The sequence below is a fragment of the Neophocaena asiaeorientalis genome, unplaced genomic scaffold, assembly GCF_003031525.2.
Source record: "Neophocaena asiaeorientalis asiaeorientalis breed wild unplaced genomic scaffold, Neophocaena_asiaeorientalis_V1.1 scaffold733, whole genome shotgun sequence".
In the NCBI taxonomy this organism is placed as follows: Eukaryota; Metazoa; Chordata; class Mammalia; order Artiodactyla; family Phocoenidae; genus Neophocaena; species Neophocaena asiaeorientalis.
The window spans coordinates 29,804-56,523 of NW_020172687.1; the positions used below are offsets into that span (position 1 = coordinate 29,804).

A 26,720-nucleotide genomic window follows, 5' to 3' on the forward strand; every position below is an offset into this window, starting at 1 on the left:
CCAAAATTAGTTTTGAATATTACATAGGATTTTGTAAATATACAACCATTTTTCCTTGTCTCTTAATCATTTTCTTGCCTTTTTGTATTAACTAGGGCTTCTATTGCAATGTCAAAAAAGATTGCCTTCTTGGGCTTCCCTGGTGGTGCAGTGGTTGAGAGTCTGCCTGCCGATGCAGGGGACACGGGTTTGCGCCCCGGTCCGGGAAGATCCCACATGCCGCGGAGAAGCTGGGCCCGTGAGCCATGGCTGCTGAGCCTGTTAGTCCGGAGCCTGTGCTCCGCAACGGGAGAGGCCACAACAGTGAGAAGCCCGCGTACCACAAAAGAAAAAAAAAAAAGAAGATTGCCTTCTTTCCAATCCTAAGTGAAAAGGATTTAATATTAAACCATTAATTATGTTATTAGCTGTTAGATTTTCATAGATGTACTTTATCAAGTGGTGGAATTCTATTTCTAGTTTGCTGGAAATTTTTAATAAGAATGTTCAATTTTGTCAATTTTTTGTGTCTGTTTTTCTCCTTTATGTTAATGTGGCAAATTATATTGCTGGAATAAACCCCACTTAGTCATGCTATCTTTTTTTTCATTGCTAAGTTCTATTTCCTACTATTTCATTAAGTATTCTTAACATCTATATTCATGAGAGATAGTAATCTTTTTCTTTTCTCATATTTGTCATTTTTTTACCAGGGCTATGCTGGCTTCATAAAACAAGTTGAAAAACACTCTATTTCTTGAAAGAATTTGTGAACTTAATATTATTTTTAACTTAAATATTTGACAGAATTCAACAGTGAAATAATCAAGGCCTGGAGTTTCTTTTGGGAAAGATATGTAATTATAAATTCAAAATTTTAATAAATATGGAGCTTTTTTTAGATTTTCTTTTTCTACTTGCATCACTTTTGACAAGTTACAGTTCAAGAGGCTTTTGTCCATTTCATAAGTTGTTGAATTTATTGGCATAAACTTGTCCATAACATGCTCTTCCTATCTTTAATGTCAATAGGCTATGTAGTGATGTCCTTTTCATTCCCAATATTAGTCATGTGTTTTCTGTTTTTTATTTTTTTTAAAGCCTCCTAGGATGTCATGACAAGTCACCATAAAGAGGGTGGCTTGAAACAAAAGAAATTTATTCTCTCATATTTCTGGAGGATAGAAATCCAAAATCAAGGCTCCCTCTAGAGGCTGTAGCGAAGGATCCTTCCTTGCCTCTTCCTAGTTTCTGGTTACTGGCAATCTTTGGCATTCTTTGGTTTGAGGCTGCATAACTCTAATCTCTGCCTCTGTCTTCATTTGGCCTTCTTTTCTGTTTCTTTGTTTCTATGCAGTCTTCTTATAAAAACACAAGTCACTGGATTTAGGGGCTCATTCTAATCTAGTATGATCTCATCACAACTAATTACATCTGCAAATGTCCTATTTCCAAATAAGGTCACATTCTGAATTTCTGGATGGACATGACTTTTGGGGGAATACTATTCAATGCAATGTATTAGTCTTGCTAGGTGTCTATCAATTTTATAATTTCCAACACCTCACTTTTGATTTTGTTGATTTTCTGTTAATTTCCATCAATTCTGCACAAGATCTCAGTCAATATCTTTCAAACATTTCTTCAATACCATTCTATCCTCTTCTTCTGAAACACAATTATAAGATTAAGACCATTTAATTTTGTCTTCAAAACTCAGATAGTCAATTCCTTTTATTTTTTTCTGATTTCCAGTTTTTATACTTTCAATTACCCTGTCTTCAAGTTTATCAATCCTTTCCTCTGTGTAGTCATATTATATTCTAGAATTTTCTTTTTTGTTTTTCAAAATCTACATGTCTGCTGAAATTCTCCCTTTCATGCATGTTTTCCACTCTTTTTATCAGCTCCTTCAGCATTTTTATCATAGTTATCCACCTCTGATAACTGCAACACCTGGGCAATCTGAGTTTGCTTCTATTGACTATTTCCTGTCTGGATCAAACTTTTCTGCTCCTTTGCATGTCTTTATAATTTCTTACTGTATGCTGCACATTTTCTATAAAAGAACAGTAGGTGTAAAAATAATAGTTGCCTCTCAAAAGGGTCATGCCTGTTTTTTTGTCACGTTTATAGAATGGGAGGCTGAGTTAATATGATTTGCAGTTGAGGTGGAGATAAGCTTTGTTGTTGTTCTAGTTTGATTCACTTTATTACTTGCTTCAAACATTTGAAGTGAACAGGATTTCCTTTCAGCAGGGATTGGGATCTGGTCATTGTGAGATGCTACTGGAACCTTTGTGCTTTTCAGTTGAGCTGCCAGCTATCCAAACATGGGGAATTTCCCTCTGCACTACATTCCAACTGCATATTTTAGAATTTCTGAGGCATTCTCTTTATACTCCGATCAGGCCTTCTGAGTAGGTGAACTCTCAGGTGAACTCTATTTCAGATTACCATGCCTTTTGGAGGATACAACTGTTTACATTGTTAAGACCGATAATGCCTCAGAAAGAGTTTTCCTTTGTTTTAGGTCTATTCTACATTCTTGTCTTCTTAATAAATGAGCACGCTGTTTCTAAAACCAGCACTCTGGCTGGTTGAAAAAAGGCAAGATTAAGGACAGTAATCCAACATTTACTCAACTTCCTTTCACAGTGAATCTGTACAGAACACTGCACAAGAGACAAGAAAAGTTGTCTTTCTCATTCATAAATCCATCGCGCATTTACAATATGACACTATTCTAGAAATATACAATATAATCTTAGGAATTAGGATAAACAAAAACAGAGTTCTTAAATTATGTTAGAGCTTTAGTTTGGTATTCTAAAATCTGATCAAAAGTGCACTAGTTTGGGCTTCCCTGGTGGCGCAGTGGTTGAGAGTCTGCCTGCCGATGCAGGGGACACGGGTTCGTGCCCCAGTCCTGGAAGATCCCACATGCTGCGGAGCAGCTAGGCCTGTGAGCCATGGCCGCTGCGCCTGCGCGTCTGGAGCCTGTGCTCCGCAACGGGAGAGGCCACAACAGTGAGAGGCCCGCGTATCGCAGGAAAAAAAAAAAAAAGTGGACTAGTTCAAGCTCCTACGTGTGATTCTGCCCATTTCCTAAAAATCTTGTTGTCATCAATATACAAATGGTGTAAAGAGAAAAAACTGGGAAAGAGCATTCCTGTTTTTCAAAACCTTAATACGAAAATAGCAAACGCATCCATTTCATTTACATTTCACTGGCTAAAATTTGGTTTTATGCCTATACTTAATTAAGAGGGAAATGCAGTCTTGCTGTGTCTCCAAGGACATAGGAAATATCTGCTAATTTTGTCAGCTTAAAACCTCCTATTCTAAAGGCCAAACATTCAAAACAAAATTGATTGAATTGAACTACCTTAACCATTCATCCAAGCTACTATATCTGACAGTGGTGGCAAGGCATATTTTGAGGTAGGATATGGTTGTCTTCCACTAATTCAGCCTTAAGATGAGGGATGAAGGCACATTCAAAAATCTCTTTATTTATAATCGCTTTTTGAACTTATTCATATTTTCAGCCCATGCTATTTCTAAAAGTAAAAGTTAAATAATGGAATTAAAATACTATCCAAGTAATATTTTTTGTTTTAAAATAATTTAATGTTGTTAGTGTACCTCTAAGTCTAATATTCTAGTATGGATGTACAAGTCCATGTGCTTCCCTGTGCCATCTCCCCCACACATAATTTATAATCTTATCAACTTTGATTCTATCAATTTCCCTCTTACCATACCATGGTCCTTCACAACTTGGAATTACATTTCCTTGAGGGACAGCAATCAGGACTAGATGCTGTTTCCCACATGTGGTTGCACCATGATTTTCTGAGGCATGATAAAAATGTTTTATGGTTTGTACTGACAACTTTTTTCTAGTGATGCCAGATTTCAATCAATGTTTATTGAAATGTCTCCCATGTTCACTGTTGCTTGAAACAGCTAAACAGTATTTTATTCCATTTTCTCTCTTATGAGTCCAGAAGTCTTCAGAAATACTATTTAGAGTCCTATAACTAGCAACCTTTTCATAATTGAGATCTACGTTTTCACCATATAACCATTTTTCCTAAAATTGCTCCCTCTCACACTTTAAACTTTTTCTTACTATCTTTTATTCTGGCTATGGACCCAATTCTTCTAAAAAGATAAAACTTGTTAATCTTCGTCAGAGATTCTTTTGCAAACCAGTTTGTCACTGGGCACTTCCAGATGAGCATTTTCTTCTTTTGAATTTTATCTGGCATCTATAAACCATTCTCTATCTGCACAGGTAAGGATCCAAGTAGAAGCTATCCAATCACTTGCATGACCAGAGAGAAAGAAAATTATTTTGGTAGATGCATGTATCACAATTATACTGTACCTAGTTTTTCTGGATTGCTGATATTGTCCTTTAGAATTTGGGTTGTATAATATAAAGATCACATCCCATTAAAAAAGTCTCACCATTTGCCTGTTCAAGGCTGCTTTTTCAAGTAATTATAATTTGCTATAAATGAAAATCTTCACTCTTGAGTGCAGTTTGAGGTGACTTTTATTTTAATTATACTTACTGTTATTCACAAACTTCTCAGACTTGTGTAGGAACACTAACCATTGTCTTATGCAAAACACAACTGGAGTAAATTTACTTATAGCTACTTTTCTCATTCATTAGTAATTAAAATCTCATATCAGAGACTAAGCTTCGTAAAACTGTCACAAGCATGGGTATACACCAGTTAGCATACTATCTGGCCTTGTGGCAGGAATCAAATCAATATCTACAGAATCTCTTGTGCAAAGCTTAAGCAATAAAAGTGCTCACATGAATTCAGGTCTGCTTCCCTTTAAAGTTGGATTCCAGACGAAATAAATTTTATAAAGACTATAAGAAATGTATTAATATGGTAAAACTATTACTTCAAAACCCAATTTTAAAGGAGCTGTTGAGCACTGCTGATTATTTGGGGTCCTGAAACATATCTCACATAAGTGCTCCAAACAAAATATGATTTGTAATGTTTTTTAAAATGTGAAAAGCTGGATTTTGCAGACTGCTTGGTGCACTTCTGGTTGTTTCTCTTAAAAAAGTAGAAAAAAATCTACAATTTTGTAGTCCTTTGGTTTTATTTTCTGGGATAAAAAAGTATAGGCATAAATGTTTTTTCACAGTCCTCTTGAAGATATCCTTTAAAACAACATCAAATGGCTTAATTCATGTCTCTTGATTATCAGGATTCTTTGATATCACTGTCAGCCTTGATTAACTGGTTGAAAATTTCAGAGCAGAATAAGTAACTTTCATGAATATTTCCCCAATCCCTGAGAATCATAATCACCATAGGTATATTTTGTCCTTTCATCATACATCTCTGGAAAGTAGCCGTGTTCGTTCATTGTTAATAGGGCAAGGAGCAGTGTCATAGAGGGTTAATCCATGTAAAGTGGCTTCTACCCGTAAAGAAATTTTCTGGAACAGAAAAGAACGTTACATACAGAAGTTTGCTCCTTAAAGAAAGATCACATGTTCAATATTTTCTGAGGAATACCTTTTGGGATTAGGAATGTAAATCAATTCTAATGAGTAACAAGAGACAGACAGCTGTTGTACTGCTGTAGTACCAACAGAAATGGGAAAAATAAGCTTCTTTCCTCAGAAGTTCCTTGGTGTTCTTTGGTTTCTATGAGGAATCGGTAAAACTAAATGTTGAGGATGGCCTATGTAAATGTAGGCAGAGTTGATAAAAGTTCTCTGAATTTCTGCAAATTCAGTTGTTTTACAACCCTATTTTCAAGACTGGACCTTGCTAACAAAACACTATTTCTCGAAACACAGAAACAATTCACCTGAGAAGTTCCTCTTCCAGCATCACTGCTTAAGAAGTTAATTTTCGAAAAGGCAAGAGTTGCTATAGAAAGCTTTCTTATTCCACCTGAAGGAGGTTTGACTGCATAAATCTAATTCTACATTTTCTTACCTGAAAATCACGAATATAAGTCAGGAAAAAACCGAAGAAGGAAAGTGACATAGACCATTCTGCTGCAGTAGTGATCATGTGAAGCACATAACCCTTAAGTGACAACAAAAAAAGAATAATTCTATGAAATTTCATTCAAATGAGCTATAATTTTTCTCAAATAAAAAACCTGTAATATTTATAAACCAATCTGCGTTCTGAATATCAACCCCTGGTTTATTTAACATATCTCTAGAATTAAAGGCAGACATTAGAAATAGTCCTAAATGATCTATCATAGTTTCATCCACAGCAAATAAAATTTTCATTCGAATAACTAAGACAGGAGAACTTCTACTCTACAACCAAGAAGTTACTACCTTTCCCAAAGCCACGAGTCATTAAATGCCACTAAAAAAAGTTTAAGTAAACGATGCTCATGATAAACTTAGTGCTATTTTTTGAGCATTAAATAATATATGGATTCTAATTAGGAGAACCTAGTAAATTATTTCATTTAGTCATTCTCACAAACATGTCCTATCTAGGGCTGATTCTTTAAAAATAATTTAAAATAAAATGCCACCTGAGTGGTTTGTGAAAACAGATGGACTCATCTTATTACCTATTCAAGCATATGTCCCACCTCGCTTTTTCTCAGTATCAGAGATGCTATGTCCATTCAGATATCCACTATATTGGAACCCAAATGCAGAGTCCATAATAATAAACTTCCAGATAACAAAAAGTAGGAAAAGAAATTTTTTTCAATTCAGAAAACAAGTATTCTACTAATAAAAGATTTCAGTCAGGTATACTGCATACTATATCCACCTTTAGAGGAGTCAATTTCTGAGAAAACTCTTTGCCATCACAATTCTCTTCAGATTTTGAAAATGTTCACAGACCACAAAGTGACAGGAGAATGTGGATGGTTCTACATAAACTCTATCATTTATAGAAAATAATCCTAAGACATCACCGATTTTTCTACTGAAAAACTTTTATTGTTAGTAGTGAAATGAAAAATACATCAAAATCAACCAAAACAGTCATCTTTACTATAAAACTAAGTTTTATAGACTCTCAGTTCTTACTTTGTCCTCAGGATTCCAATGGAGTTTCTGTACTATATCAGCGCCAAAACTGCCACTGTACAAAAGTGATGAACAAGTCAGCACTGTAAAAAAAGTAAGTCAAGGAAGAATCTCAGGGAAGACCTGTAAGTTTAATTTAAAACAAAACAAAAATCTCTTTAAAGATATAAAACGATTACACATACATTTGTTTCCAAGGTCCAAACCCATTTCTTGAAGACATCATGTTACATGGCAGTAGTAAAATTTAAAATGTGCCCAGAAGATTACTATGATGCATAGTCAATCCCTCTTTGCTCAATAATTCATTAGTTCTATCATAAGCTTTTGCTACATAATTGTTCTCAAGGAGGGCACTAACTAATCCTTCCTGTCTTTGAAGTAAGTATGATTAGGCTAGACATCATCTTTGTTTCTAGCTCAGTCACTAGGTCCCATGTAAAAATTTGAATTTCACGTTTCAAATTCTTTAATTTAGGGTTTACTAAACCCAAGAATATCACCCACAAAAGGCCTACTTATGATATGCCAACAATGTTCACTTAAGTTTTGTTATTCAATTCCAAGTGTAGCCACATTCTACAGCAAAGGATACTGCTAAATGCACTTACTCCACACCAGATAACCAACAGTAGTCTGATCCAGAAGACTTGTTTGCCGTGAATTTTGGGCTGCATTTGGTAGGAAAGGATAGTCTGAACAAACATGTATAATGAGCCCATGCCAAAGGTGAGCACAGCTCCACATACATGTACAGCAAAAAAGGTGGTTTTCTGAGAAGTAAAAGGAAGAAATAAGTAAATAAAAGAAACCCCAAACGCATCGACAACACAATATTTAAAAGCACAAGCCCAGTGATTTCAATAGGACATTCACTGAATGGAAAAGCTCTGCAGATTCTACAAATTATTTCCTGAAGTAATTTTCCCTCAGTACTCAGCATAAGCCTGAGAATTACAGTAATCCATATTACTTCATATGCTACTACTGAAAACATGATAGTAATTATTCATTTACACATTAAATAATAAATTTTAGAAATAAGTAAATTCCATAGTATACTAAATGGTGATATGGGTTATAGAAAGAGTAGAACAAGTTAAAGAAGACTAGGATGCTTGGGAATGCAGAGGGTAGGGAGTCTCAACTTAAACCTAATTAAAATCTAAATGCAATTTAAAGGCTCAAGAAATTAAAACATCCCCCCTTGTCTCTAGTTTGATTGGTTTTGATAAATTATACAATGAGGGATTACCATAAATTGTAGTTATCTTCTCCTTTACCTTACTCTTTGTTTTCACTTTTTAATTTTTTTCCTTTGCCTTACTCTTATCAGTATCCATTTACATTTTACTCTATATGTCCCTGTTTAAAAGTGATGACAGTAGTTCACCAAAAATTCTACTATCAAAGGCCTTTGGTTGAACTGTATTTTTCTAAACTGATGCTGTCTGTATGTCATTTGCTTGAGAAGGTACTATGCAGCACTTGGTAAAGAGGGTATGACGAAGGTAACAGGAGAAGAGAGGTTAGGTTAGGGGTTGGTTCCCTCCTTCTACAATCAACTGTGCTAATTCACATAGAGTCCACTTTTTTAGTTGAAGGTGCAAGAAATTTCTAGTATAAAGAAATAAAAGGTTATAAAGCAGAAACTAACACACCATTGTAAAGCAATTATACCCCAATAAAGATGTTAAAAAAAAAAAAAAAAAGAAAAGGTAACAATTTATTTGCCAATGGCATTGGTTTCCTTTTGGAGAGAGAAAGTGCTACTTCGATAAGGTTTGGGGTGTTTTAACTGGCAATAAGTTATGAGCATTGGGAAGGGGAAAAAAGTCATTGTTACTACCACTCTGGGTAACAAAGAAAAAAAAACATTCAGCACCCATAAAACATAATACAAAATGGTAATATCTTCTTGGTTCATGTGAATTTACCTATATATGTAGATATATGGATAAAGGCTGCAAAAAATGAAACTGACTATTTTAGGGCTAAGAGCAAGAACATGGGTGAATTTTTCTCCTTAAAAATATTCTCGCATATATTTGTCGACTGAAGAGAAAAAAAAACACAACCTAAAAGTTGAGAATTATATTTTATTTGGCAGACTTTCTGAAGACTTCAAGCCCAAGAGGCAGCCTCTCACATGGCTCTAAGGGACTGCTTCAAGACAAAAGGAAGGAGCCAGGACATATAGGAGTTTTATAACAAAGAAGATTACTGTTAATTAAAGAAAACCAGGTATCTCAAATTAATTTTGTGCTTTTCTGTTTGGGAAGATGCAAGAGTCGGGGCTCACTGAAATCATTCCATTGATAAGCACCTTAGCTGTCTAGGGCCAGTATCCAGCCCCATCCTGAGTCCCCTCAGGGTGCACCGTTGGTGGGTGGCTGCAGGCCACCCATCTGTCTCCATCCTGAGTTTCCTCAGGGCTCACTGCCCGGGTGGCTGTAGTGGTTTGATGGCTGCAATACCCTTTGTTTACTGAAATGGCAGGCAATGTTTTTCATTCATATATTGATGAAGCTAAGTACAGATATAGCCTGACCAATGCCCACATGTGATCAGTACACAGTTCCATCAACAAAATCCTGTAGTTAAAAAGAAAAATAAAGAATGGAGAGCATTTACTACTGTATTTTTATAATCAAAAGAGAGGTATATAAAACTGGTTTTAACTGCCCAGCACTTCTGCTTAATCCACTCAATTTTGTCATTTTGGAGACTAGGAAAACAGCAAAAGATCTTGAAACGGGCAAGAGATTATTCTTTCAATGGAATATTAGAGCCTCTGGGAATGGTTCTACAGAAGTGTGAATTTTACTTGTCTTTGATTAGGCTATTTTGCAGAGAGACCTTGTACAATGATGGATATTATGTGTATAGACAAAAGTTAACTTATTGAAAATGCATAATAACACAAATAATCCATATGAATAGAAATGCATATTGTGTCCTATTGAATGAAATTGACTATCACTCTGTGAATAATGACCAGTTTTGCTAGCTTTGCATCTATCTGTAAATTCATTTGAGCATTCCTTATCTGACTATAAATGTGTGGTACTTTGATTTCTCTTTTGAAGTGGTTTGTATTACGTACTATTCCTCTCATTAATAAATTAAATACAATCTTTGACATGTACAAAAGTCACGATTTTATCTTCTTTAAAAATATATCATTTAACAAAGACAAAAATGTATTCTTTGACAAAGAGAAATTACAGAGATATGTGTGGTCAGGGGCAAATGTTTGCTATAGAACTTAAAAACTATGTATTGAGTGGCCTGTAATCTTCACCTAAAAGCAGTTAATGAAATTTAAGAACTAATCTTTATTCCTTCCAAAGTCTCCATGAGGATAAATTTTCTAGGAAGGGAGAATGCCATGTGACAACAGAGGCATAAATTATAGAGTTATGCTGCCACAAGCCAAGAAATGTCAAGAATTACTAGAAGCTGGGAGAGAGACATGGAATAGATTCTCCCTCTGAGCCCCCAAAAGGGAACCAACCCTACCAACACCTTGATATCAGATTTCTGGCCTCCTGGACTCTGAGAGAATAGATTTCTGTTATTTTTAAGCCACCCAAATTGTAGTATTTTGTTATGACAGCCCTAGAAAATTAACATAGATTTCTGCCTAGTTATCCCTTTCAAGTTTCCTTGAGGATGAATATCCTAGTGCCAACTAAAGAATGTCACTCGCCATCTGGCCCTACAAGGATTGAGTCATTAGCCACGGTAGTCATTGACCTTCAACATACTCTGAAAGGAGCTCAGGGCAGAGATCAGGAATGAGGCACTCTGCTCTGTGGAAAGTGGCAGAACAGGCCTTCAGACAGTTAGATGTTTTCAGGAGACAATTTTATGAACCCAATTTCTTGCATCTTCCCATACTTAGAAAAGCACTAAAATCATTAACTAAGATATCTGTGCCTTGTGACTAGCAGAGACCTTCTACTGAGATGTGTGTTTGACAGCACGTACCCTTTCTCCAATAACACATATATGCTGACCTCCCCCCTTAACCTCTTTGGACCAGTCTCTCAGAGCTATCTCAGAGGCTACCTCCGGGCTATCGTCCTCAGTAAGTCCCCAGATAAAACTGCAACTCACATCCCTCTCGTTGTACGTTTTTATTTCAGTAGACATTAGGAAGGGAAATATTCCTAGGCACTGAGGACACATATTTGTTTTGCTGCATGTTTTTTTTCCTTATGGCTGTGCGGCTTGCAGGATCTTAGTTCCCCGACCAGGGACTGAACCCGGGCCCTCAGCAGTGAAAGTGCGGAGTCATAACCACTGGGTCCCCAGGGAAGTCCCTTGCTGCGTGTTTTTATATACACTTGTTTTCAAAGAAATATGTATTTTTTTAAGTCAGCGTTTTTGTGCTAAGTACTATGTTAGGTGCTGGATATACAATGGTGAACAAAACCACTGAGCTATAATTAGTGGAAATATATCAACTAAAAATTTTTTAAATAAATCTAAAAAACATAGATAAAAAATTAGACTATAAGAAGTGCTGCACAGAATTAGTTTCCAGAGGCTTGGAGAACACAAAGAAAGAAAACCTGAAATATATAGGAGGAAATCTATTGACAAAAAAAGACGACTTCCCTGAGGAAATAGTCTGCCTACATCTATTTAGGCTTGGGGCTGTGGAATGTGCAACAGAAGAAACAATGTATGAAACAGAGTAAACCGGTCTTATTTAAGGAACACAGACCCGTGTTATGTACAATATTAGGAGGGGAATGATGTAGAATGAGGCCAGACAGTAGCCAGATCACAAAAGACCTCTGAGTTAATTAAGCAGTTTGGCAGTTTAACAAATTATTTTTTGCTCTCTTGATTCTATCTCTTTTCATGTGACCTTGGACCTGTGAGCTTTAAACAGCAGTACAAGGAAACAGAATGAGGTGTACATATATTTCCAAAAGATTACTTTGGCTGAGGCATCAAATTAAAGGGATGTAACAGTGAATGCAGAGGAACTATTAGGGAGGCTAGGGCAGTAATCCAGAGGAGAGGTGATGAAATCTAAACTGGTTGAGAAGGAGATGGTAGAGACAATAGAAATGAAAATAGAGAGAAGCAGATGTTTTCAAGAAATATTTAAGAGATAAAACCAACAAGTCCCTACTTTAAAACAAAGTGCTTGCCTCTCTTCCAAGTTAAGCTCTCTAACTGTAAACCATTTATAGACCTGGTTTGTGTACAATTTTTCCATGTATGAATCAACTAGAGTTTGTCTCTGCAAGAGAGAAGTGGGGACAGGAGAAAGAGACAATGCATTCACCACTTTAAATAAGCAGTGAAAGTTTACATTAGAAAGGAAGGAAGGAGAACTGTTTGATATGTAGGTAATGCTACAGGGTCTGCTTATAAATAGGGTCCAGCAATAATTTGCAATGGGTGCTATTAGGAACTGCCATTGGAATTTACTGGACTGTGTAAAAAAGTATCAGTTACTAACAGGAGTAGTATGCTATATGTGGAGGTCACTTTGGAATCCATTTTTACCATACAGTCATGAGAGATATTGTTAAACTGATCAAGGGATAACTGGAGCAAAGAATCACTATGCATATACTAAAAACCTCCAAGTGCATTTTTTAAACACTGAGCTATACAAACTGATTAGGGAAGGCAGGACCCTATTTGTGGTAGACAGCTAGCTAGTTGTCCACAAAAGTTTTTGTGTCCCTTCCATAGTATAGAGTTGCCCTGGGAACTGATGCCCAGCAAGATTACATTTCCCAGCCCCTCTTATATCTAGCAAAAAGGAATGTCAGTGGAATGATGCGAGTCATTGCCAGGTCCAAGTTTCTAAGAAGTAGGGGTGAATTGTGCATGTTCTCTTTGACTGTTTCAGGCAGCTAGATGCAGAAGACCACAGAGTTTTAGGGAATTGCAGGGCGCAAAGATGGACAGTGTCTGGGCCTTAAATCACCATGGGAGGAAGGCCATCTATCAACCAAAAATACCTGCACTGGATGCATGTATGTAAGAAATAAACTTCAATTGTGCTGTATGTGTATGGCTGATTCATTTTGTTGTGCAGTGGCGGCTAACACAACATTATAAAGCAACCATACTCCAATAAAAATTAAACAAACTTCAATTGTGTTAAGCCACTGAAATTTTGGACTTTGTTATAGCAGCAAGCATTACCCTAATATCCACTTGAATTATACTTATAGAGTTTACTAGTATTAACCATTACTAAAAAACTGAAAAAGAGGAGCATTCAATCAGAAGCATTATAGGAATGGAGAACCTTGAATAAAAAAGAGAGACGGAATATGCCTTTATACATGTATTTGTATGATGAGGGTGTGTCTGTATGTCTGGATAGTTACTAGATGTCGAAACAGGTTACCAAATGTACAGACTGAAACTCTAAAGGCTGCAGGGATTAATAAAAAAAGCACCATATGCTTAGGATGCAGCTGGTATTACCAAAGACTCCTCTGAAAGAACGTCAGTAGAAAGGAACGTGGAGACTTTACAAATATTTGCTGAAGGCTGACTGCTACCTTAACATAAAGAATTCCCTGAGAAAAAAACTGGAAAAGCTACAGCTCCTCCCTTGACTTCCTCATTTAAGTGGCTGGGCACCTAGGGATGCAGGCAATAAACAGGAACATCTAAACAAGAATATAAAAGAGGTAAATGAGTGTAACTTGTTAGGCATAATAAAAAAAGAGTTTAAGTCTGTAATTGTGTCACTTATAATTTATGTCAATTCTCTCTGGTCTTAGAGTAATCTCCAACTAAGTAGTAATAAAGAATCTAGTAAGTAAAGAGTCCCGAGGATCTTTAAAAAGTTATAATAATTTGTATTTGTTCAGAAGATTACTGAGAATGAATTTTTCTAATTTCTAAGAGGGTCAAGTAATTTAAAGGCAGTGGATTCCATTTTGTTAAGGCAAAAAACAATAACTACATGTAACTGAATCTTTCAGGTTTTCTTTCTTAGCATGTATTTTTATGTACTTCAGGAAAATACCTGTGCTGAGCTAAAACACAAACCTGGAAGTTTGCCACAATAGAAAGTCCTAAACAACTCAGTAATCCAAGTACAAGGCCAGCCTTGTTTAATTTGATGATACGACTCTCTTCAGGATTCAGAGCATGAACTTGCTTATAACGAACATAAATGGTCGCAATGCCTGGGAAGAGATAATTGGAAAAACAACAAAGTAATAAATAACTAAGGAATAAAGTTGCCAATAAAGAGCTCACAAAGGTCACGGCTATCCAGAAACATAGAGTTTCCTTTTAAAGCTAATCTGATAAAAGAAAAAACAATAAAAAACAAACAAACAAAAAAAAAAACGGCTGTAGATTTTAAAGAACTTTTAAGGTTGCATTGTGAAACTACTGCTACCTCTGTGTGACTGAGCAAGTCGTTTGCCTCCCGTAGCCCTCATATTAAAAATATTTAGGAAAGGGCTTCCCTGGCGGCACAGTGGTTAAGAATCTGCCTGCCAATGCAGGGGACACAGGTTGGAGCCCTGGTCTGGGAAGATCCCACATGCCACGGAGCAACTAAGCCTGTGTGCCACAACTACTGAGCCTGTGCTCTAGAACCCACGAGCCACAACTACTGAGCCCGCATGCCACAACTACCGAAGCCTGTGCACCTAGAGCCCATGCTCCTCAGCAAGAGAAGCCACCGCAATGAGAAGCCTGCGTACCACAATGAAGAGTAGCCTCCGCTCGCCGCAACTAGAGAAAGCCCACGCGCAGCAACGAAGACCCAATGCAGCCAAAAATAAATAAATAAATTTATTTATTTATTTTTTAAAAATTTAGCAAAAATTTAAGAGATTAAGTTTGATGTTTTCTGAAAATCTCTAGAAATAAATTTTACATAAAGCACAAAATATTCTATATGATTAGCATTAAAGTCTAAAGTAATTAGTTCTAGAACACGTATAAAATGAAAGGCAAAAAACACCAAAGGATTATTTGCCTTGCTCCCATTTCATTTTATTTCAAATTACTACAACTTGGCTCAATCAGATATAGCAGTCAGTTACACAGAAAAATAAAACCCACTTGACCGTCCTTAATGGTTAAGAATCATTTTTTTAACTTCAATGTTTGACCTGACCAAATAATAAACATCATATGGAAAAATGCAAACATTTTAAACAATCACGATTGATGGAAGAAGTATTATTTTAGTAAACCATTAATAAAAAAATTGGTTCAGGGACTTCCCTGGTGGTGCAGTGGTTAAGAATACACCTGCCAATGCAGGGGACACGGGTTCCATCCCTGGTCTGGGAAGATCTCACATTCCGTGGAGCAACTAAGCCTGTGTGCCACAACTATGGAGCCTGAGTGCCACAGCTACTGAAGCCCATGTGCCTCAAGCCCAGGCTCAGCAACAAGAGCAGCCACAGCAGTGAGAAGCCCGCGCACCGCAACAAAGAGTAGCCCCCACTAGCCGCAACTAGAGAAAGCCCGCGTGCAGCAACGAAGATCTAACACAGCCAAAATTAAATAAATAAATTAATTAATTTCAAAAAATAATGAACAGGAATGTAAAATACTGTAGTAGAACTCAATTTCTTTGGCATTAGAATATCACTCAAAAATCAAAACATGGTTCCACAGCTATTCTCAAACTTCTGAAGTGTTTATCTTAAAGGAATTTTGTTGGGGTCAGCTGTGGTCAGTGTGTTTACAGCTCTTTGTCCTTTATTGGTTGCTTAAGAAATCCACTTAGGGCCTCAAGGAATATTTGGTTATACTTTACAACCTCTATAAGCAAGTATATTTGGGTATACTTTACAAGTTCTATTTCTATAGTAGTCAAATAGCCTTATAGGTATTTTTAAAAGATTTCCATAATTTAGCATTTCTAGAAATTATTTTTACTTTAAAAGAAACATATCTGTGATCAATGATTTAGTGATAACATTCCTTCAATTGTAACTAGAAAGTAAAATAAATAACCCAACAGTGTTGAAAGAAGAAAAGGGCAGTTCAGCTATTAATTTTGATTGTTAAAACCACTCTCACTACTTACATAAAACTGCAGCAATATTTAACATTGCCCCAAACAAGCATTTTTCTGGAGCTACTGTACCAGTGTCACTGAAAGAAAAAAAAAAGGTATGAGGATTTCTCATATTAGATTTAGTATACACATGTATTTCTTCTAAGGGATAAGAAACAAAAGGGGTTATTTCAAATCCTTTATCTTTTTATAAATCTATGAGCTCAACTCTTACATGATTTTATAAGAACATGATAATTTGAGCTCGCAATACTTGCCTTGTTCACTTTTTTCTTATATCACTTAAGGTTATTTCTTTTTCACATAATAGAAATCACTGTGAATTGATAAAAAAGCTATCCTTATTATGTTAAGGCTGCGTTATTAACTTATACCAGTCAGGCGGCACGTTTACCTGTCTCACCTGAATATTCCCTAAACACCAAAGGACCTTTCATGATTCTTTTGGCATCTGTTATTTCTGCCTATAATTCAATTAACACCCAATCGTTTCCTGATTAATTTAAAAAAATATTTATCAAGCACCTACCAGCACTGTCAGACAGCATTTTAGGGACAGGAACACAGTGGTAAGTACAAGAGACCAAGCCCTTACCCTTCTAGAGATTCCACTCAAGACAGCCTTGCTGACTCACACAGCTCTCAGTCCAGACTTCTATTAAAATCACAGATCATGCTGTGCTGCAATGTGTCTGTTACATGCCTGTCTTTCAGCACAGGGTGAAACGCACAGATCTTGATTAATAGCCCACCATTTACTACTAACTGGGGAACCTTGAGAACATTCTTTTATATACCTAAGATGGTTCCCTATCTATGAAATGGGGCTATCAATTCCCTCCCAGCCTCATCAGATCAACGTGAGGAAACAAAACTGCGGTCGTGCATGTGAAGTGTCTAGCACAGCAGCAGACACACAAGAGACACCCAGTAAATGTCAGTTCCTTCCCCTTCTCTCAAACTACTGAAAAGATTAAAAAGACAAAGTCTTTAGCCTCAAATTGAAGTACTATAGGAAAGAGGTAAGAAGGATCTCAACTCAGACAATGTAATAGGAATAAAAAAGAAATAGAAAGTCATATCCGCTAAGGAATCAATAAGATTTGGCAAACATTTGGATTAGGTTTGGGAAAAGTAAAGCATCAAATATGAATTCTAAGGATTGCTCCTTCCCACTCTAAAATGTTTCTTCAGACACAAAAGATTTTGTTACTCTTTGATCATCTTCAGGGAGTGGGGATTATGTTTCGTTGTTGTTGTTCCTTCTACCTTTCAAGTTTTCAAGAATAATGCCTATGTATTATTCTTATAATCAGAAAAAAAATCCATAATTTTAACAGTCATATTCCAAATGATGCTCCTGTTTTGGATTACCCCATAAGTAAATAACAGCACGCACTTCCAAGATGGCTGGCTAAGTGCGCTCTGGATCGGAATGACAAACTGGCCTATAAGTGAAAACACCCATCAGCATTGCACTTCAACCCAGTAGTCATCAAACTATTTTGATCACACACCGTCAAAAAAAAAATTGTCTGATCATCATTATATGTTATTTATCATATTATTATACATATATTAAATATAAGTTTAAATAGGTTTTTTTTTTTTTGGCCGCACCGAGTGGCTTGTGGGATTTTAGTTCCCTGACCAGGGATTGAACTCAGGCCCTCAGCAGTGAGAGTGTGGAGTCCTAACCACTAGACTGTCAGGGAATTCCCAAATGTAAGTTTAAATATTTTGAAATAAAAAATACATAGAAGTTCTAAAAAATTCTTCTTATGCCCCAGTGGCTAGCCTCATGCACCCTACTTGAGCATTCACTACTTGAACTAAGAGAACACCTGAAGCACACCTGCAGTGGAATTGTCTTTGAATTGTGAATTGTCTTTGAAGTGAAATTTATATTTGGTTATGTCTTTTGGGGACTTTAATAATTAAGCCTTTTAGGTAGGGTCTATGAACTGAAAGGAATTCTGCAGAGTATCTAGTCTAACTCAACCACTGAATTTAAATATATTAGAATGTTGGAGAAAGTTCCCCGTGCAACAATACTAAGTTCATTTGCAAAAAAGTTAAAAGGTAGAAGGACAGAGACAGAAAAGGAAGTGCCTGGGGTCATATCGATCAGAGAATCACATGCAGTACCATTAGAGAACTGAAAGTGAAAAAGAACTCAAACAGACAAGTTCTCTAAGGGGAAATAAAAATGCTGAAGGATGCTCAGGAATATGTATGCTCTCCTGGAGTTACTAAAGAATGAACTGGCTCCTTAAGCTGCATGTCCCTCTAGCAGAGTGGTAAACAGAGGTGACTACTTATCAAAATTATTCCTAGAACTGGAAACTTAAATTCTAAAATATCTTTGGATTTTGTAAATCTTCCCAAAGTGGACTCAATTTGTTGGTGTCCTTTGTGCTACGCCATACCATAGTGGTAACAACAAATGTAATGGCAATGCCCTGACCTCTTCTTGACATTTAAAAAAGATAAATTTAGCCTTTTGGTTTATCATCCTTTAAAAGTTCACTATTTTCTGTGTTGGAAAGGTTATTTTTCAGAAGGTAAACAAATAAATAAATGAAACAACTACAACAAACAACAAAACAAACCAAACTCTGGAAGGAAATCAACCAAACCATTTATCACCTCTGGAAGGGCAGGAACTAGAGGGAGGCTGGAAGAGTCTTTCACTTTTTATTTTTATAATCACTCTAATAGTGTTTAAAATTTGTTATAATAAGCACATATTGCCTTTATAATTGGGGGGGGAAGAGGGTTATGGACATAGCACATGCAATTGAGTACCCATACTTACATCATGAGTAGTTTTGAAATTTCAAAACTATTATCAATAAATTTAGATACTTAATGTGTCAGAAAGATCTAGGCAACATGTCATAGATCAGCTCGGTGCTTTGTGACTGCCAGGACGGGTGGGATAGGGAGGGTGGGAGGGAGGGAGATGCAAGAGGGAAGAGATATGGGAACATATGTATATGTATAACTGATTCACTTTGTTATAAAGCAGAAACTAACACACCATTGTAAAGCAATTATACTCCAATAAAGATGTTAAAAAAAAAAAAAAGAGTAAGAGCACAGTCTCTAGAATCAAATGGCCCAGTCAAACTGAATCTTGGTTCCATTAATTACTGAGTCATGTGCCCTTGGACAAACAACTTCATCTCCCTGGACCTTATTTCCTCCTCTACCAACTGGGGGTGATAGTTCCTGCCTCAAAGGGTGGCTGTAAGGATTCAATTATTTAAGACCTGAAGAATGCTTAGAACATTACCTTGTACACAGTAAGTGGATCAATTAATGTTTGTCATTACCATTATTTTTTAATATTATTATCGTTGCTCTAGCATTTTTTAATGGTAAGGGGAGAATAATTCCAATTCTATCTTCTGAGACCTCAAATAGTTATTTGGAAGACAAGGCACTGAGGTGTCACAATTCACTAACTGAACCCTAGCCCTCTGTCTCCACATTTCTCTATCACATAGAAAGAGGCAAATACAACTTCCTTTTTATGTTCCTTTCACTGTTGTAATATCAAACATAAAAGTTGAATTTTAAAATGTTAAAATTGAATGTTGGGTTCAATGTTAAAATATGAATGAGACATACCATTCTCCATAAAAGAATACATTTCACTGACCTGATATAAGGCAAAACAGGGTCAACATGGTGAAGTGTTATAGCAGTGATATATGAAAATATGAAAGCAGCAGCCGTCCAAATTACAAGGGCTGAAGGAAGGAAACTGAGGCCTTGCTGAAACCACCACATCTCAAACACGTCTCCTGAAGCAGAGAAAAACAAATTAGAAAAGATTATTCACGCGTATTTCATCTATTCTACTTTAGCCATCCCATCCCACAACCTTGTACTTACCATCCTCAGCTGTTTCACTTCTCATCGGCCCCCACACCATCTACTGACACCTGCTCTCCTTCAGTTTCTCAGTTAATGGAACCAAGATTCACCCACTTGCCATATCTAGACACTATCTTTCTCCCCCATCTTTCCACACATAACCAAGTACCAAGGACTGTTTATTCCACCTCCTAAATTTCCTCAAATCTACCCGTTCCCTCCATCTTCACTGCCACTACCCTACTTAAACCACCATCATTTCTTGACCAGATAATTATTATAACCACCTAGACTTGACTTTAAAATCAGAATGAACCTTCTAATTCTAAAATACCAACCTGACCACTTTATTCTCCTCCAAAGAACCTTTTAGTGCCTCCCGTATGCCCTTATAAATTGTCCTTCCTCCTTAACATGTCTATAAGGTCTTTTTTGTTGTCCAATCTCTATTTAACCGTTCTGTATTCCTCTCCCGCCAGTTCTGTGTCTGCTCCTAGTTCCTTGCCCTAGCTATCATCATCTTCATCATCATTACAAAAGCACAGTGTTTACTGTGTCAGCAAGGCTACTAAACACCTTAAATACATGATCTCATTTACTCCTCACAACAGAATTATAGAGGTTAAGAGAATTGCCCAAGGTCATAGGGCTGCAGTAGAGACAAGACTCAAACTCAGGCAGTTCCAGTCTAACACCAATCACCATGCTATACTGCCGCAGAAAACTTCTTTCAGATCATCAAGTGTGTCATGCCCTCTTGTGCACCTTTGAAACTTGGTGCACGTTGTTTTGCCTGGATGACTAGACTACTGTGGTGTCACCCCTCCTGCCCCACTACCACCAGTTAACTGCTATACATTTTCAAGCCTCAGCTCTTCTAGCTTCCGCTGTGTACCTGCTTTGTTCCCAACAGCAGGCTCACTTTCCCAACCAGGTCATTCATCACACTTAACTGTTACTCGCTTGTTTGGTTTTATCTTCCTCGATAAACTTGAAAGGGCCTACATATACACATACCACTTATCACCATTTCCTCCCTTAAATTCCAGACTGACAATGTTAATAAGTAATAAGAGGTCAATAATATGAATTAGAAAATATTAATGTATTTTCATGCATTTAATTAAAAAGAATAAATACAGAAATATTTTCAAATTATAAGAAATTACTCTTACACATGTGAAAATAATTTCGTATTTGGAGGAGTATTTTTTCATAGTGTGATGGACTGAAATTTAGTATTTCCCAAGGACTCTGTAAAAACTTACAATTCTAATCTCCACAATCCTCCAATGAGCTCAGCTTCCTCATCTCAGACTGACCTTCCAGATAATAAAACCTCAGCCATTTTTGACTTGTACTTGTCATTTACTCTGATCATCTGACTTGCTGCTAAAATATGTACATTTAAATCTTGCCAAATAAGTTTCTTTTCCTTTATCCCTAAAGTCACCATTATACACTTGATTTGAGTAATTTCCTGTCTGAATTGTCATAATCTCCTCTTTTCCGTTTTTTTTTTTTTTTTCTGTCAGCCCTTAACATTCCATCAATTTTACTCTTCTGTTTAGCTAATCATGACAGTTCCTTGCCAAGTTCCTATAGGACTTTCCCCAACATAAGTTTCTGGGACAATAATTCTCAATTTCAATAAATTTTGATTAACTTCTAAAATCTTTCATGTTTCTCCTTTCATCTCTTTAAATGTTATTTTGTTTTTGTTTGTTGTTGTTTTTGTTTTTGTTTTTGCAGTATGCGGGCCTCTCACTGCTGTGGCCTCTCTCATTGCGGAGCACAGGCTCCGGACGCGCAGGCTCAGCGGCCATGGCTCACGGGCCCAGTCGCTCTGTGGCATGTGGGATCTTCCTGGACCCGGGCACAAACCCGTGTCCCCTGCATCAGCAGGTGGACTCTCAACCACTGCGCCACCAGGGAAGCCCTGTTTCTGATAAATTCGATTCTAAAATCTTTAGGAGTCTAGTTCCTTATTTGTTGGTTCTGCCAGCCCTTGTACATGTGTTTTTCTGTTTTTGACTATGAGCTCCTGTTTGGATGATCTTAACTGGGAGTATTCTAAGAGGCTTAGATTAAGGGTGAATCATTCCAGGGAGGGTCTGTATTTACTTTTGCCAAGCACTCTGGCACATTATGAACCCGGGCCGACTTTTAATTTCTTGGCTTCCAGGTTTTTTAGACCATGTAGATAAGTAAATTTGAACCATGAATCTGAGTGATGACAGGCCCTGTAGTTTCAAGTTCTTATGTGGTATCTTTATTCCCCCACCTGGAGCTGTGGTGAAAATGAACAAATTTCTTTGTGATCCCCCTTTGCCAGGAAGGAGATATTTTTCCTAGCCCACCTTTCATTGAGTGTATAGATTTTTGAGCGTCCTGGCTTTGGGGGGAGGTGGTTCTCCAAGGCCATGAGTTGTACAATTTCAAGTAGAAATATTTACATTTTACTTTTTATGGAAAAGTCATCCCCTGACACACAGGCATCATCTACACAAACTGTATCATGTGAATAGTGTCTCTGGAAGTTGTACACCTGGGAGGTCAAAGGGGTATGAATTCTATCTCTCTACCTTGGGTGGTGAGCAGGGGGAGCTTATCATTTACCTTTGATTGTACTTTATTTCAAAGGCCCCAAAAGAGACACACTACTGGTTTACTACTCTGGTGTCAGCTCTCTTCGACTTATTAGTCCTGAGAATTTGTTTCTTTCCTACGTGAACTGCTATGCATTTACAAGGCTAATATATTCAGCATTTCGGTGTTTTGGCAAAAGGGATTTTCAAGACATTTTGTCCACCCCATTGCTAGAAGTATGACCTCTTTTTTTTAAAACAAAGACACAAACACTACAACTCCCAGAATTCTGTGGGTCGCATTAGTCCCAGGTATGTTGGAAGGAATGGTCCCAGCCAGGTTCCAGAATAGTAGATAATGTCAGAGAAGAGAGTAGGAGTGGTAGAGATAGATGTCGGAGGATTTCACTGGAGGGACAAGTAGGCAATGGTTCATTTCAAAGTTGGGGGAAAGCACTGTCTTCCTCTAGGGAGAATGGGAGAGCCTATTTTATTTTATTTTACTTTTTTTGGCCACCCCACACAGCTCACGGGGATCTCAGTTCCCCGACCAGGGATTAAACCTGGCCACAGCAGTGAAAGCCGGGTATTCTAACCATGAGGCAACCAGGGAATTCCCACATGACCTCTTCCTTTAATTGTTTTTTCATGTCCAAATCCTTCCTATTCTTCAAAATCAAGCTGAAATACCATCTTCCACACACAACCTTCCCTAATCCCTTTGCATCTGGAAATAAACACCCCTTCCTCTGAGAACATTTGATTTGCACATCTCTTACAGCTCAATATCTTCTAGAGTATAAAAGTTTGGGAGGGTGTCTGAAGTGGATAAAATCCTTGGTGAGGGATTTCACTTCTCTGCCCAAGCAGAGAAGAGGGACTTGCTCACAAAAATTACTCAATAACCCAAACCAAGTTCTCGTAAACCCCAAAAAGGTTCATTATTTTTCCATTTCAGTACAGGAGACCCCCAACTTAACGACAGTTCAACTTAGAATTTTTCCACTTTATGATGATGCAAAAGCAATAAACATTTAATCGAAACCTTACTTTGAATTTTGACCTTTTCCCAGGCTAGTGATATGCAGTACAATATTCTTGTGACAGCGAGATGCAGCTCCCAGGCAGACACAAAAATCACAAGGGTAAACAACCGATACACTTACCACCATTCTGTACCCAGACAACCATTCTGTTTTTCACTTTCAGTACAGAATTCAATAAATTACATGAGATATTCAGCACCTTATTATAAAATGGGCTTTGTATTAGATGATTTTGCCCAACTGTAGACTAATGTGTTTTGAGCAAGTTTAAGGAGGGCTAGGCTAAGCTACCATGTTCCTGTAGGTTATATGTATTAAATGCATTTTCAACTTATGATGTTTTCAGCGTACAATGGGTTTATTGAGACATAATCCCATTGTAAGTGGAGGAAGATCTGTTCGTACTACTGTTTTTCCAGACTATCCAGATTCTAAGGCCTCAGAGTAACCTTAGGTTTTCTCATCCAAAGCCCTCACATGTTGTCACTAAATGACGGCATTTCTACCTTCAGTCATTGGCAACCATTCTTCTTCCTAGTTGCCAGTGTAAACACTCAAATCAGATTCTCAATTCTCTTGGCCTATTTTTTTCTTCCCATTCATCCATTCTATGTGCACTGCCAAATTAACAGTCCTAAAACATTTTTCTGCTCAAAAACGTTTTTTTAAATAAAATTGTGCAAACTTGGGCAAACTTCATTAATTTCTCTGAACCAGTTTCTCCTTTGAAAAATGGCAATAATATTATTGGTAAAAGCTGCACTGTCTGATATAGTCACCACTAGCCACATGTGGCTATTTAAATTAAAATTTCAATTGATTAAAATAAAATAAAATTTAAAATTTCAGTTCCTCAGTTGTACTAGACACATTTCAAGTGCTCAAAAGCCACAGGTGTCTAGTGGCTACCATATAGGATGGTGAAAATATGGTACATTTCCATCATCGTGGAAAAGTTCTATTGGACTAAGCTGGATAATTATTGCAGGAATTACACTGACATAGCACAAGTAAAGAACCTAAACACATTGCTGATACCGGTAACTTTCAGTAAATGGTCTAAAATAATACCCGCTTCAGAGAGGTTTATTCAAGAACTAAATAAGATAATATATGTAAAGATGCTCTCATAGGTGGTCAATAAATGTTTGTTCCTCTTTTAGAATGTAAAAGACAAATTACCTGTTTTACAAGTTCTCAAAATACCAGTCTTCAAATCTGCCCAAAACTGCACCTTTTGTAAATCCTGAAATCCACACACAAAGAAAATAGAGGTTGTTTCGACCCACAGGCTTTTAAAACGTAAAATTTCAAGTCAATGCACCAATATTGTTCATGGATAGAACACTATGCTATAGCATTATTAACGTTTTCTCTTTTTCTTTAAAGAGTTGACACTTGTGTATTTTATAATGATGTACCATCTGGAATTAAATAATATTTTAAATCTGGGATATCAATTTTCTCATCCTTTCTCACATTAGACATCTTTCGCTGATCTCAAAAAGGATAAAATAAAATGAAAAACACTGAGTTCCTTCCCACAGAAGGAAAGACAATAATGAGGAAAGAATGATAGCTTATTATTAAGCCAAATAAAGCACTGACTAGTCCCTGTGATGCAATGGAAGGAACACAGCTGTAAGATCAGATTTATCTAAGTGCAAATCCTAGCTTTATCACATCCCAGCTGTATGATTTCTGGCAAGTTACTTAGCTTCTCTGAGTTTCAGTATTCTGATTTGTAAGGTAGCTCTGTTCCTTAGAGTAGTACAGAGTAAGCATACAATATAATAATGAAAGGTGATTTGTACAACCACAATTAGCCACAGGGATGGAGAATGACAACACTTCATTCTTTGTTTATATGAATCATCTTGGATTCCTATCTCCTTAGGCTTTGAGGGTTCTAGTTATCTAAACTGACAATTTAGAGGAAAAGCAGGGCTTGAAATAGTTTACCAGTTTGCTAAGGACTACTGAGAAATTTAAGTGCACCGACTAGGTGAGGAAGACTACTATTGCCTATGTATCATCACACTGGAAAGCTGGAAGCTTGGCTGGCTAAGTGCCAGCCAAGCAAAATTAGAATTTTAATGGTTAACAATTTAAGAAACCTTTCAAGATACTTGAAAATATGCAGGAATAACCTTCATATAGTAGTGAAAGTGTTTAACAAAATGTTCTTGCATCTCTCACCTATCTCTGCTTTCCTTGAAGATCTGTGAATCAGAACTGCAGTTACAATTTTCGAATTTCACAAATATTTAAATGCCACCAGTGAAAAGATGAATTCCTTACGCTCTCTCCTCTAAGTGGTGACTGCTTAGGAACAATAAAAAAGTAAATTCTGGATATTCCAAGTGAAGAAATAAAGCCCTAGGTACACAGAATCATGCCCAATGCAAAGCATAATAGTAAACGGTTATTTTTCTAAACTCTAATTTGGCCTTCTAACAAATGTAATATTCTCGTAACGGTTAAAAATTAAATAGTCTAGAAAATTAAGTAACTGTTTTACAAGTTGGATCAAATGTTACAGGAGAGAAGTCGGGGAGAATCTGATGATGCACGGCAAATTAGAGCTGCATTTGGGTACTGATTTACAAATTTAAATTGGGAGAACTAGGAAAATGTGGTGTTTTGTAAATGTATCCTAATGTAAGCACGGTTGTGAGGATACAAAGGACCAGCCATTTACCTTTCTGTATTGGGCTTCCCGCGACAAAACTCCGCGTAGACTTGAGCTTCGAGTAAACACAAGGTCACCACATATCTCAATTTCAAACCTTCCTCCCCCTTCTCCCCCCCACCCCGCAAAACGTTATCTGAGCCCAGGAGTGACAAAGGGAATGCATACTCAACCACAGTGTTTCGTGGGACTGGGGCTAAGGTTCTCAGTAACCGCTTAAAACAAATAAAACCAAAGAATTATTTACACTCACCGCTACCTTCTTCCGGAAGCGCGAAGCACTTGGACGAAGAGCTGGATTAACGCGTTGTTTGGTGCCGGGAAAAGATGCGAGAGGCAGAGCTCGGTCGGGCTTGGGGCAAACGGGGCGCGGAGAGGAGGGCAGCTGGGGGGAGAGAGCAAGAACCCGGACGTA

The 26,720-nt window shown here is 37.0% G+C and overlaps 1 protein-coding gene across 11 annotated transcripts in view; it reads right to left on the reverse strand.

Moving 5' to 3' along the window:
- Positions 1 to 4,478: 4,478 nt before the first annotated feature.
- The window catches only part of DRAM2 (DNA damage regulated autophagy modulator 2), a 22,642-nt gene continuing 400 nt past the window's right edge, over positions 4,479 to 26,720 (reverse strand). Inside the window, exons 2-12 of one of the 11 annotated variants that reach the window (XM_024739928.1) lie at positions 26,565 to 26,690; positions 26,315 to 26,360; positions 25,813 to 25,935; positions 24,796 to 24,859; positions 19,762 to 19,906; positions 16,104 to 16,171; positions 14,093 to 14,232; positions 7,644 to 7,821; positions 7,049 to 7,131; positions 5,973 to 6,065; positions 4,479 to 5,464 (exon numbers count right to left, since the gene is read on the reverse strand). In XM_024739928.1, the coding sequence (XP_024595696.1) occupies positions 5,357 to 5,464; positions 5,973 to 6,065; positions 7,049 to 7,131; positions 7,644 to 7,821; positions 14,093 to 14,232; positions 16,104 to 16,171; positions 19,762 to 19,892 (801 nt within the window). In that variant the 5' untranslated portion in view covers positions 19,893 to 19,906; positions 24,796 to 24,859; positions 25,813 to 25,935; positions 26,315 to 26,360; positions 26,565 to 26,690 and the 3' untranslated portion in view covers positions 4,479 to 5,356. Of the gene's footprint in view, positions 5,465 to 5,972; positions 6,066 to 7,048; positions 7,132 to 7,643; positions 7,822 to 14,092; positions 14,233 to 16,103; positions 16,172 to 19,761; positions 19,907 to 24,795; positions 24,860 to 25,812; positions 25,939 to 26,314; positions 26,361 to 26,558; positions 26,691 to 26,720 lie in introns of those variants that run through there. The other 10 variants (XM_024739926.1, XM_024739925.1, XM_024739924.1 and 7 more) reach the window with 10 other exon arrangements.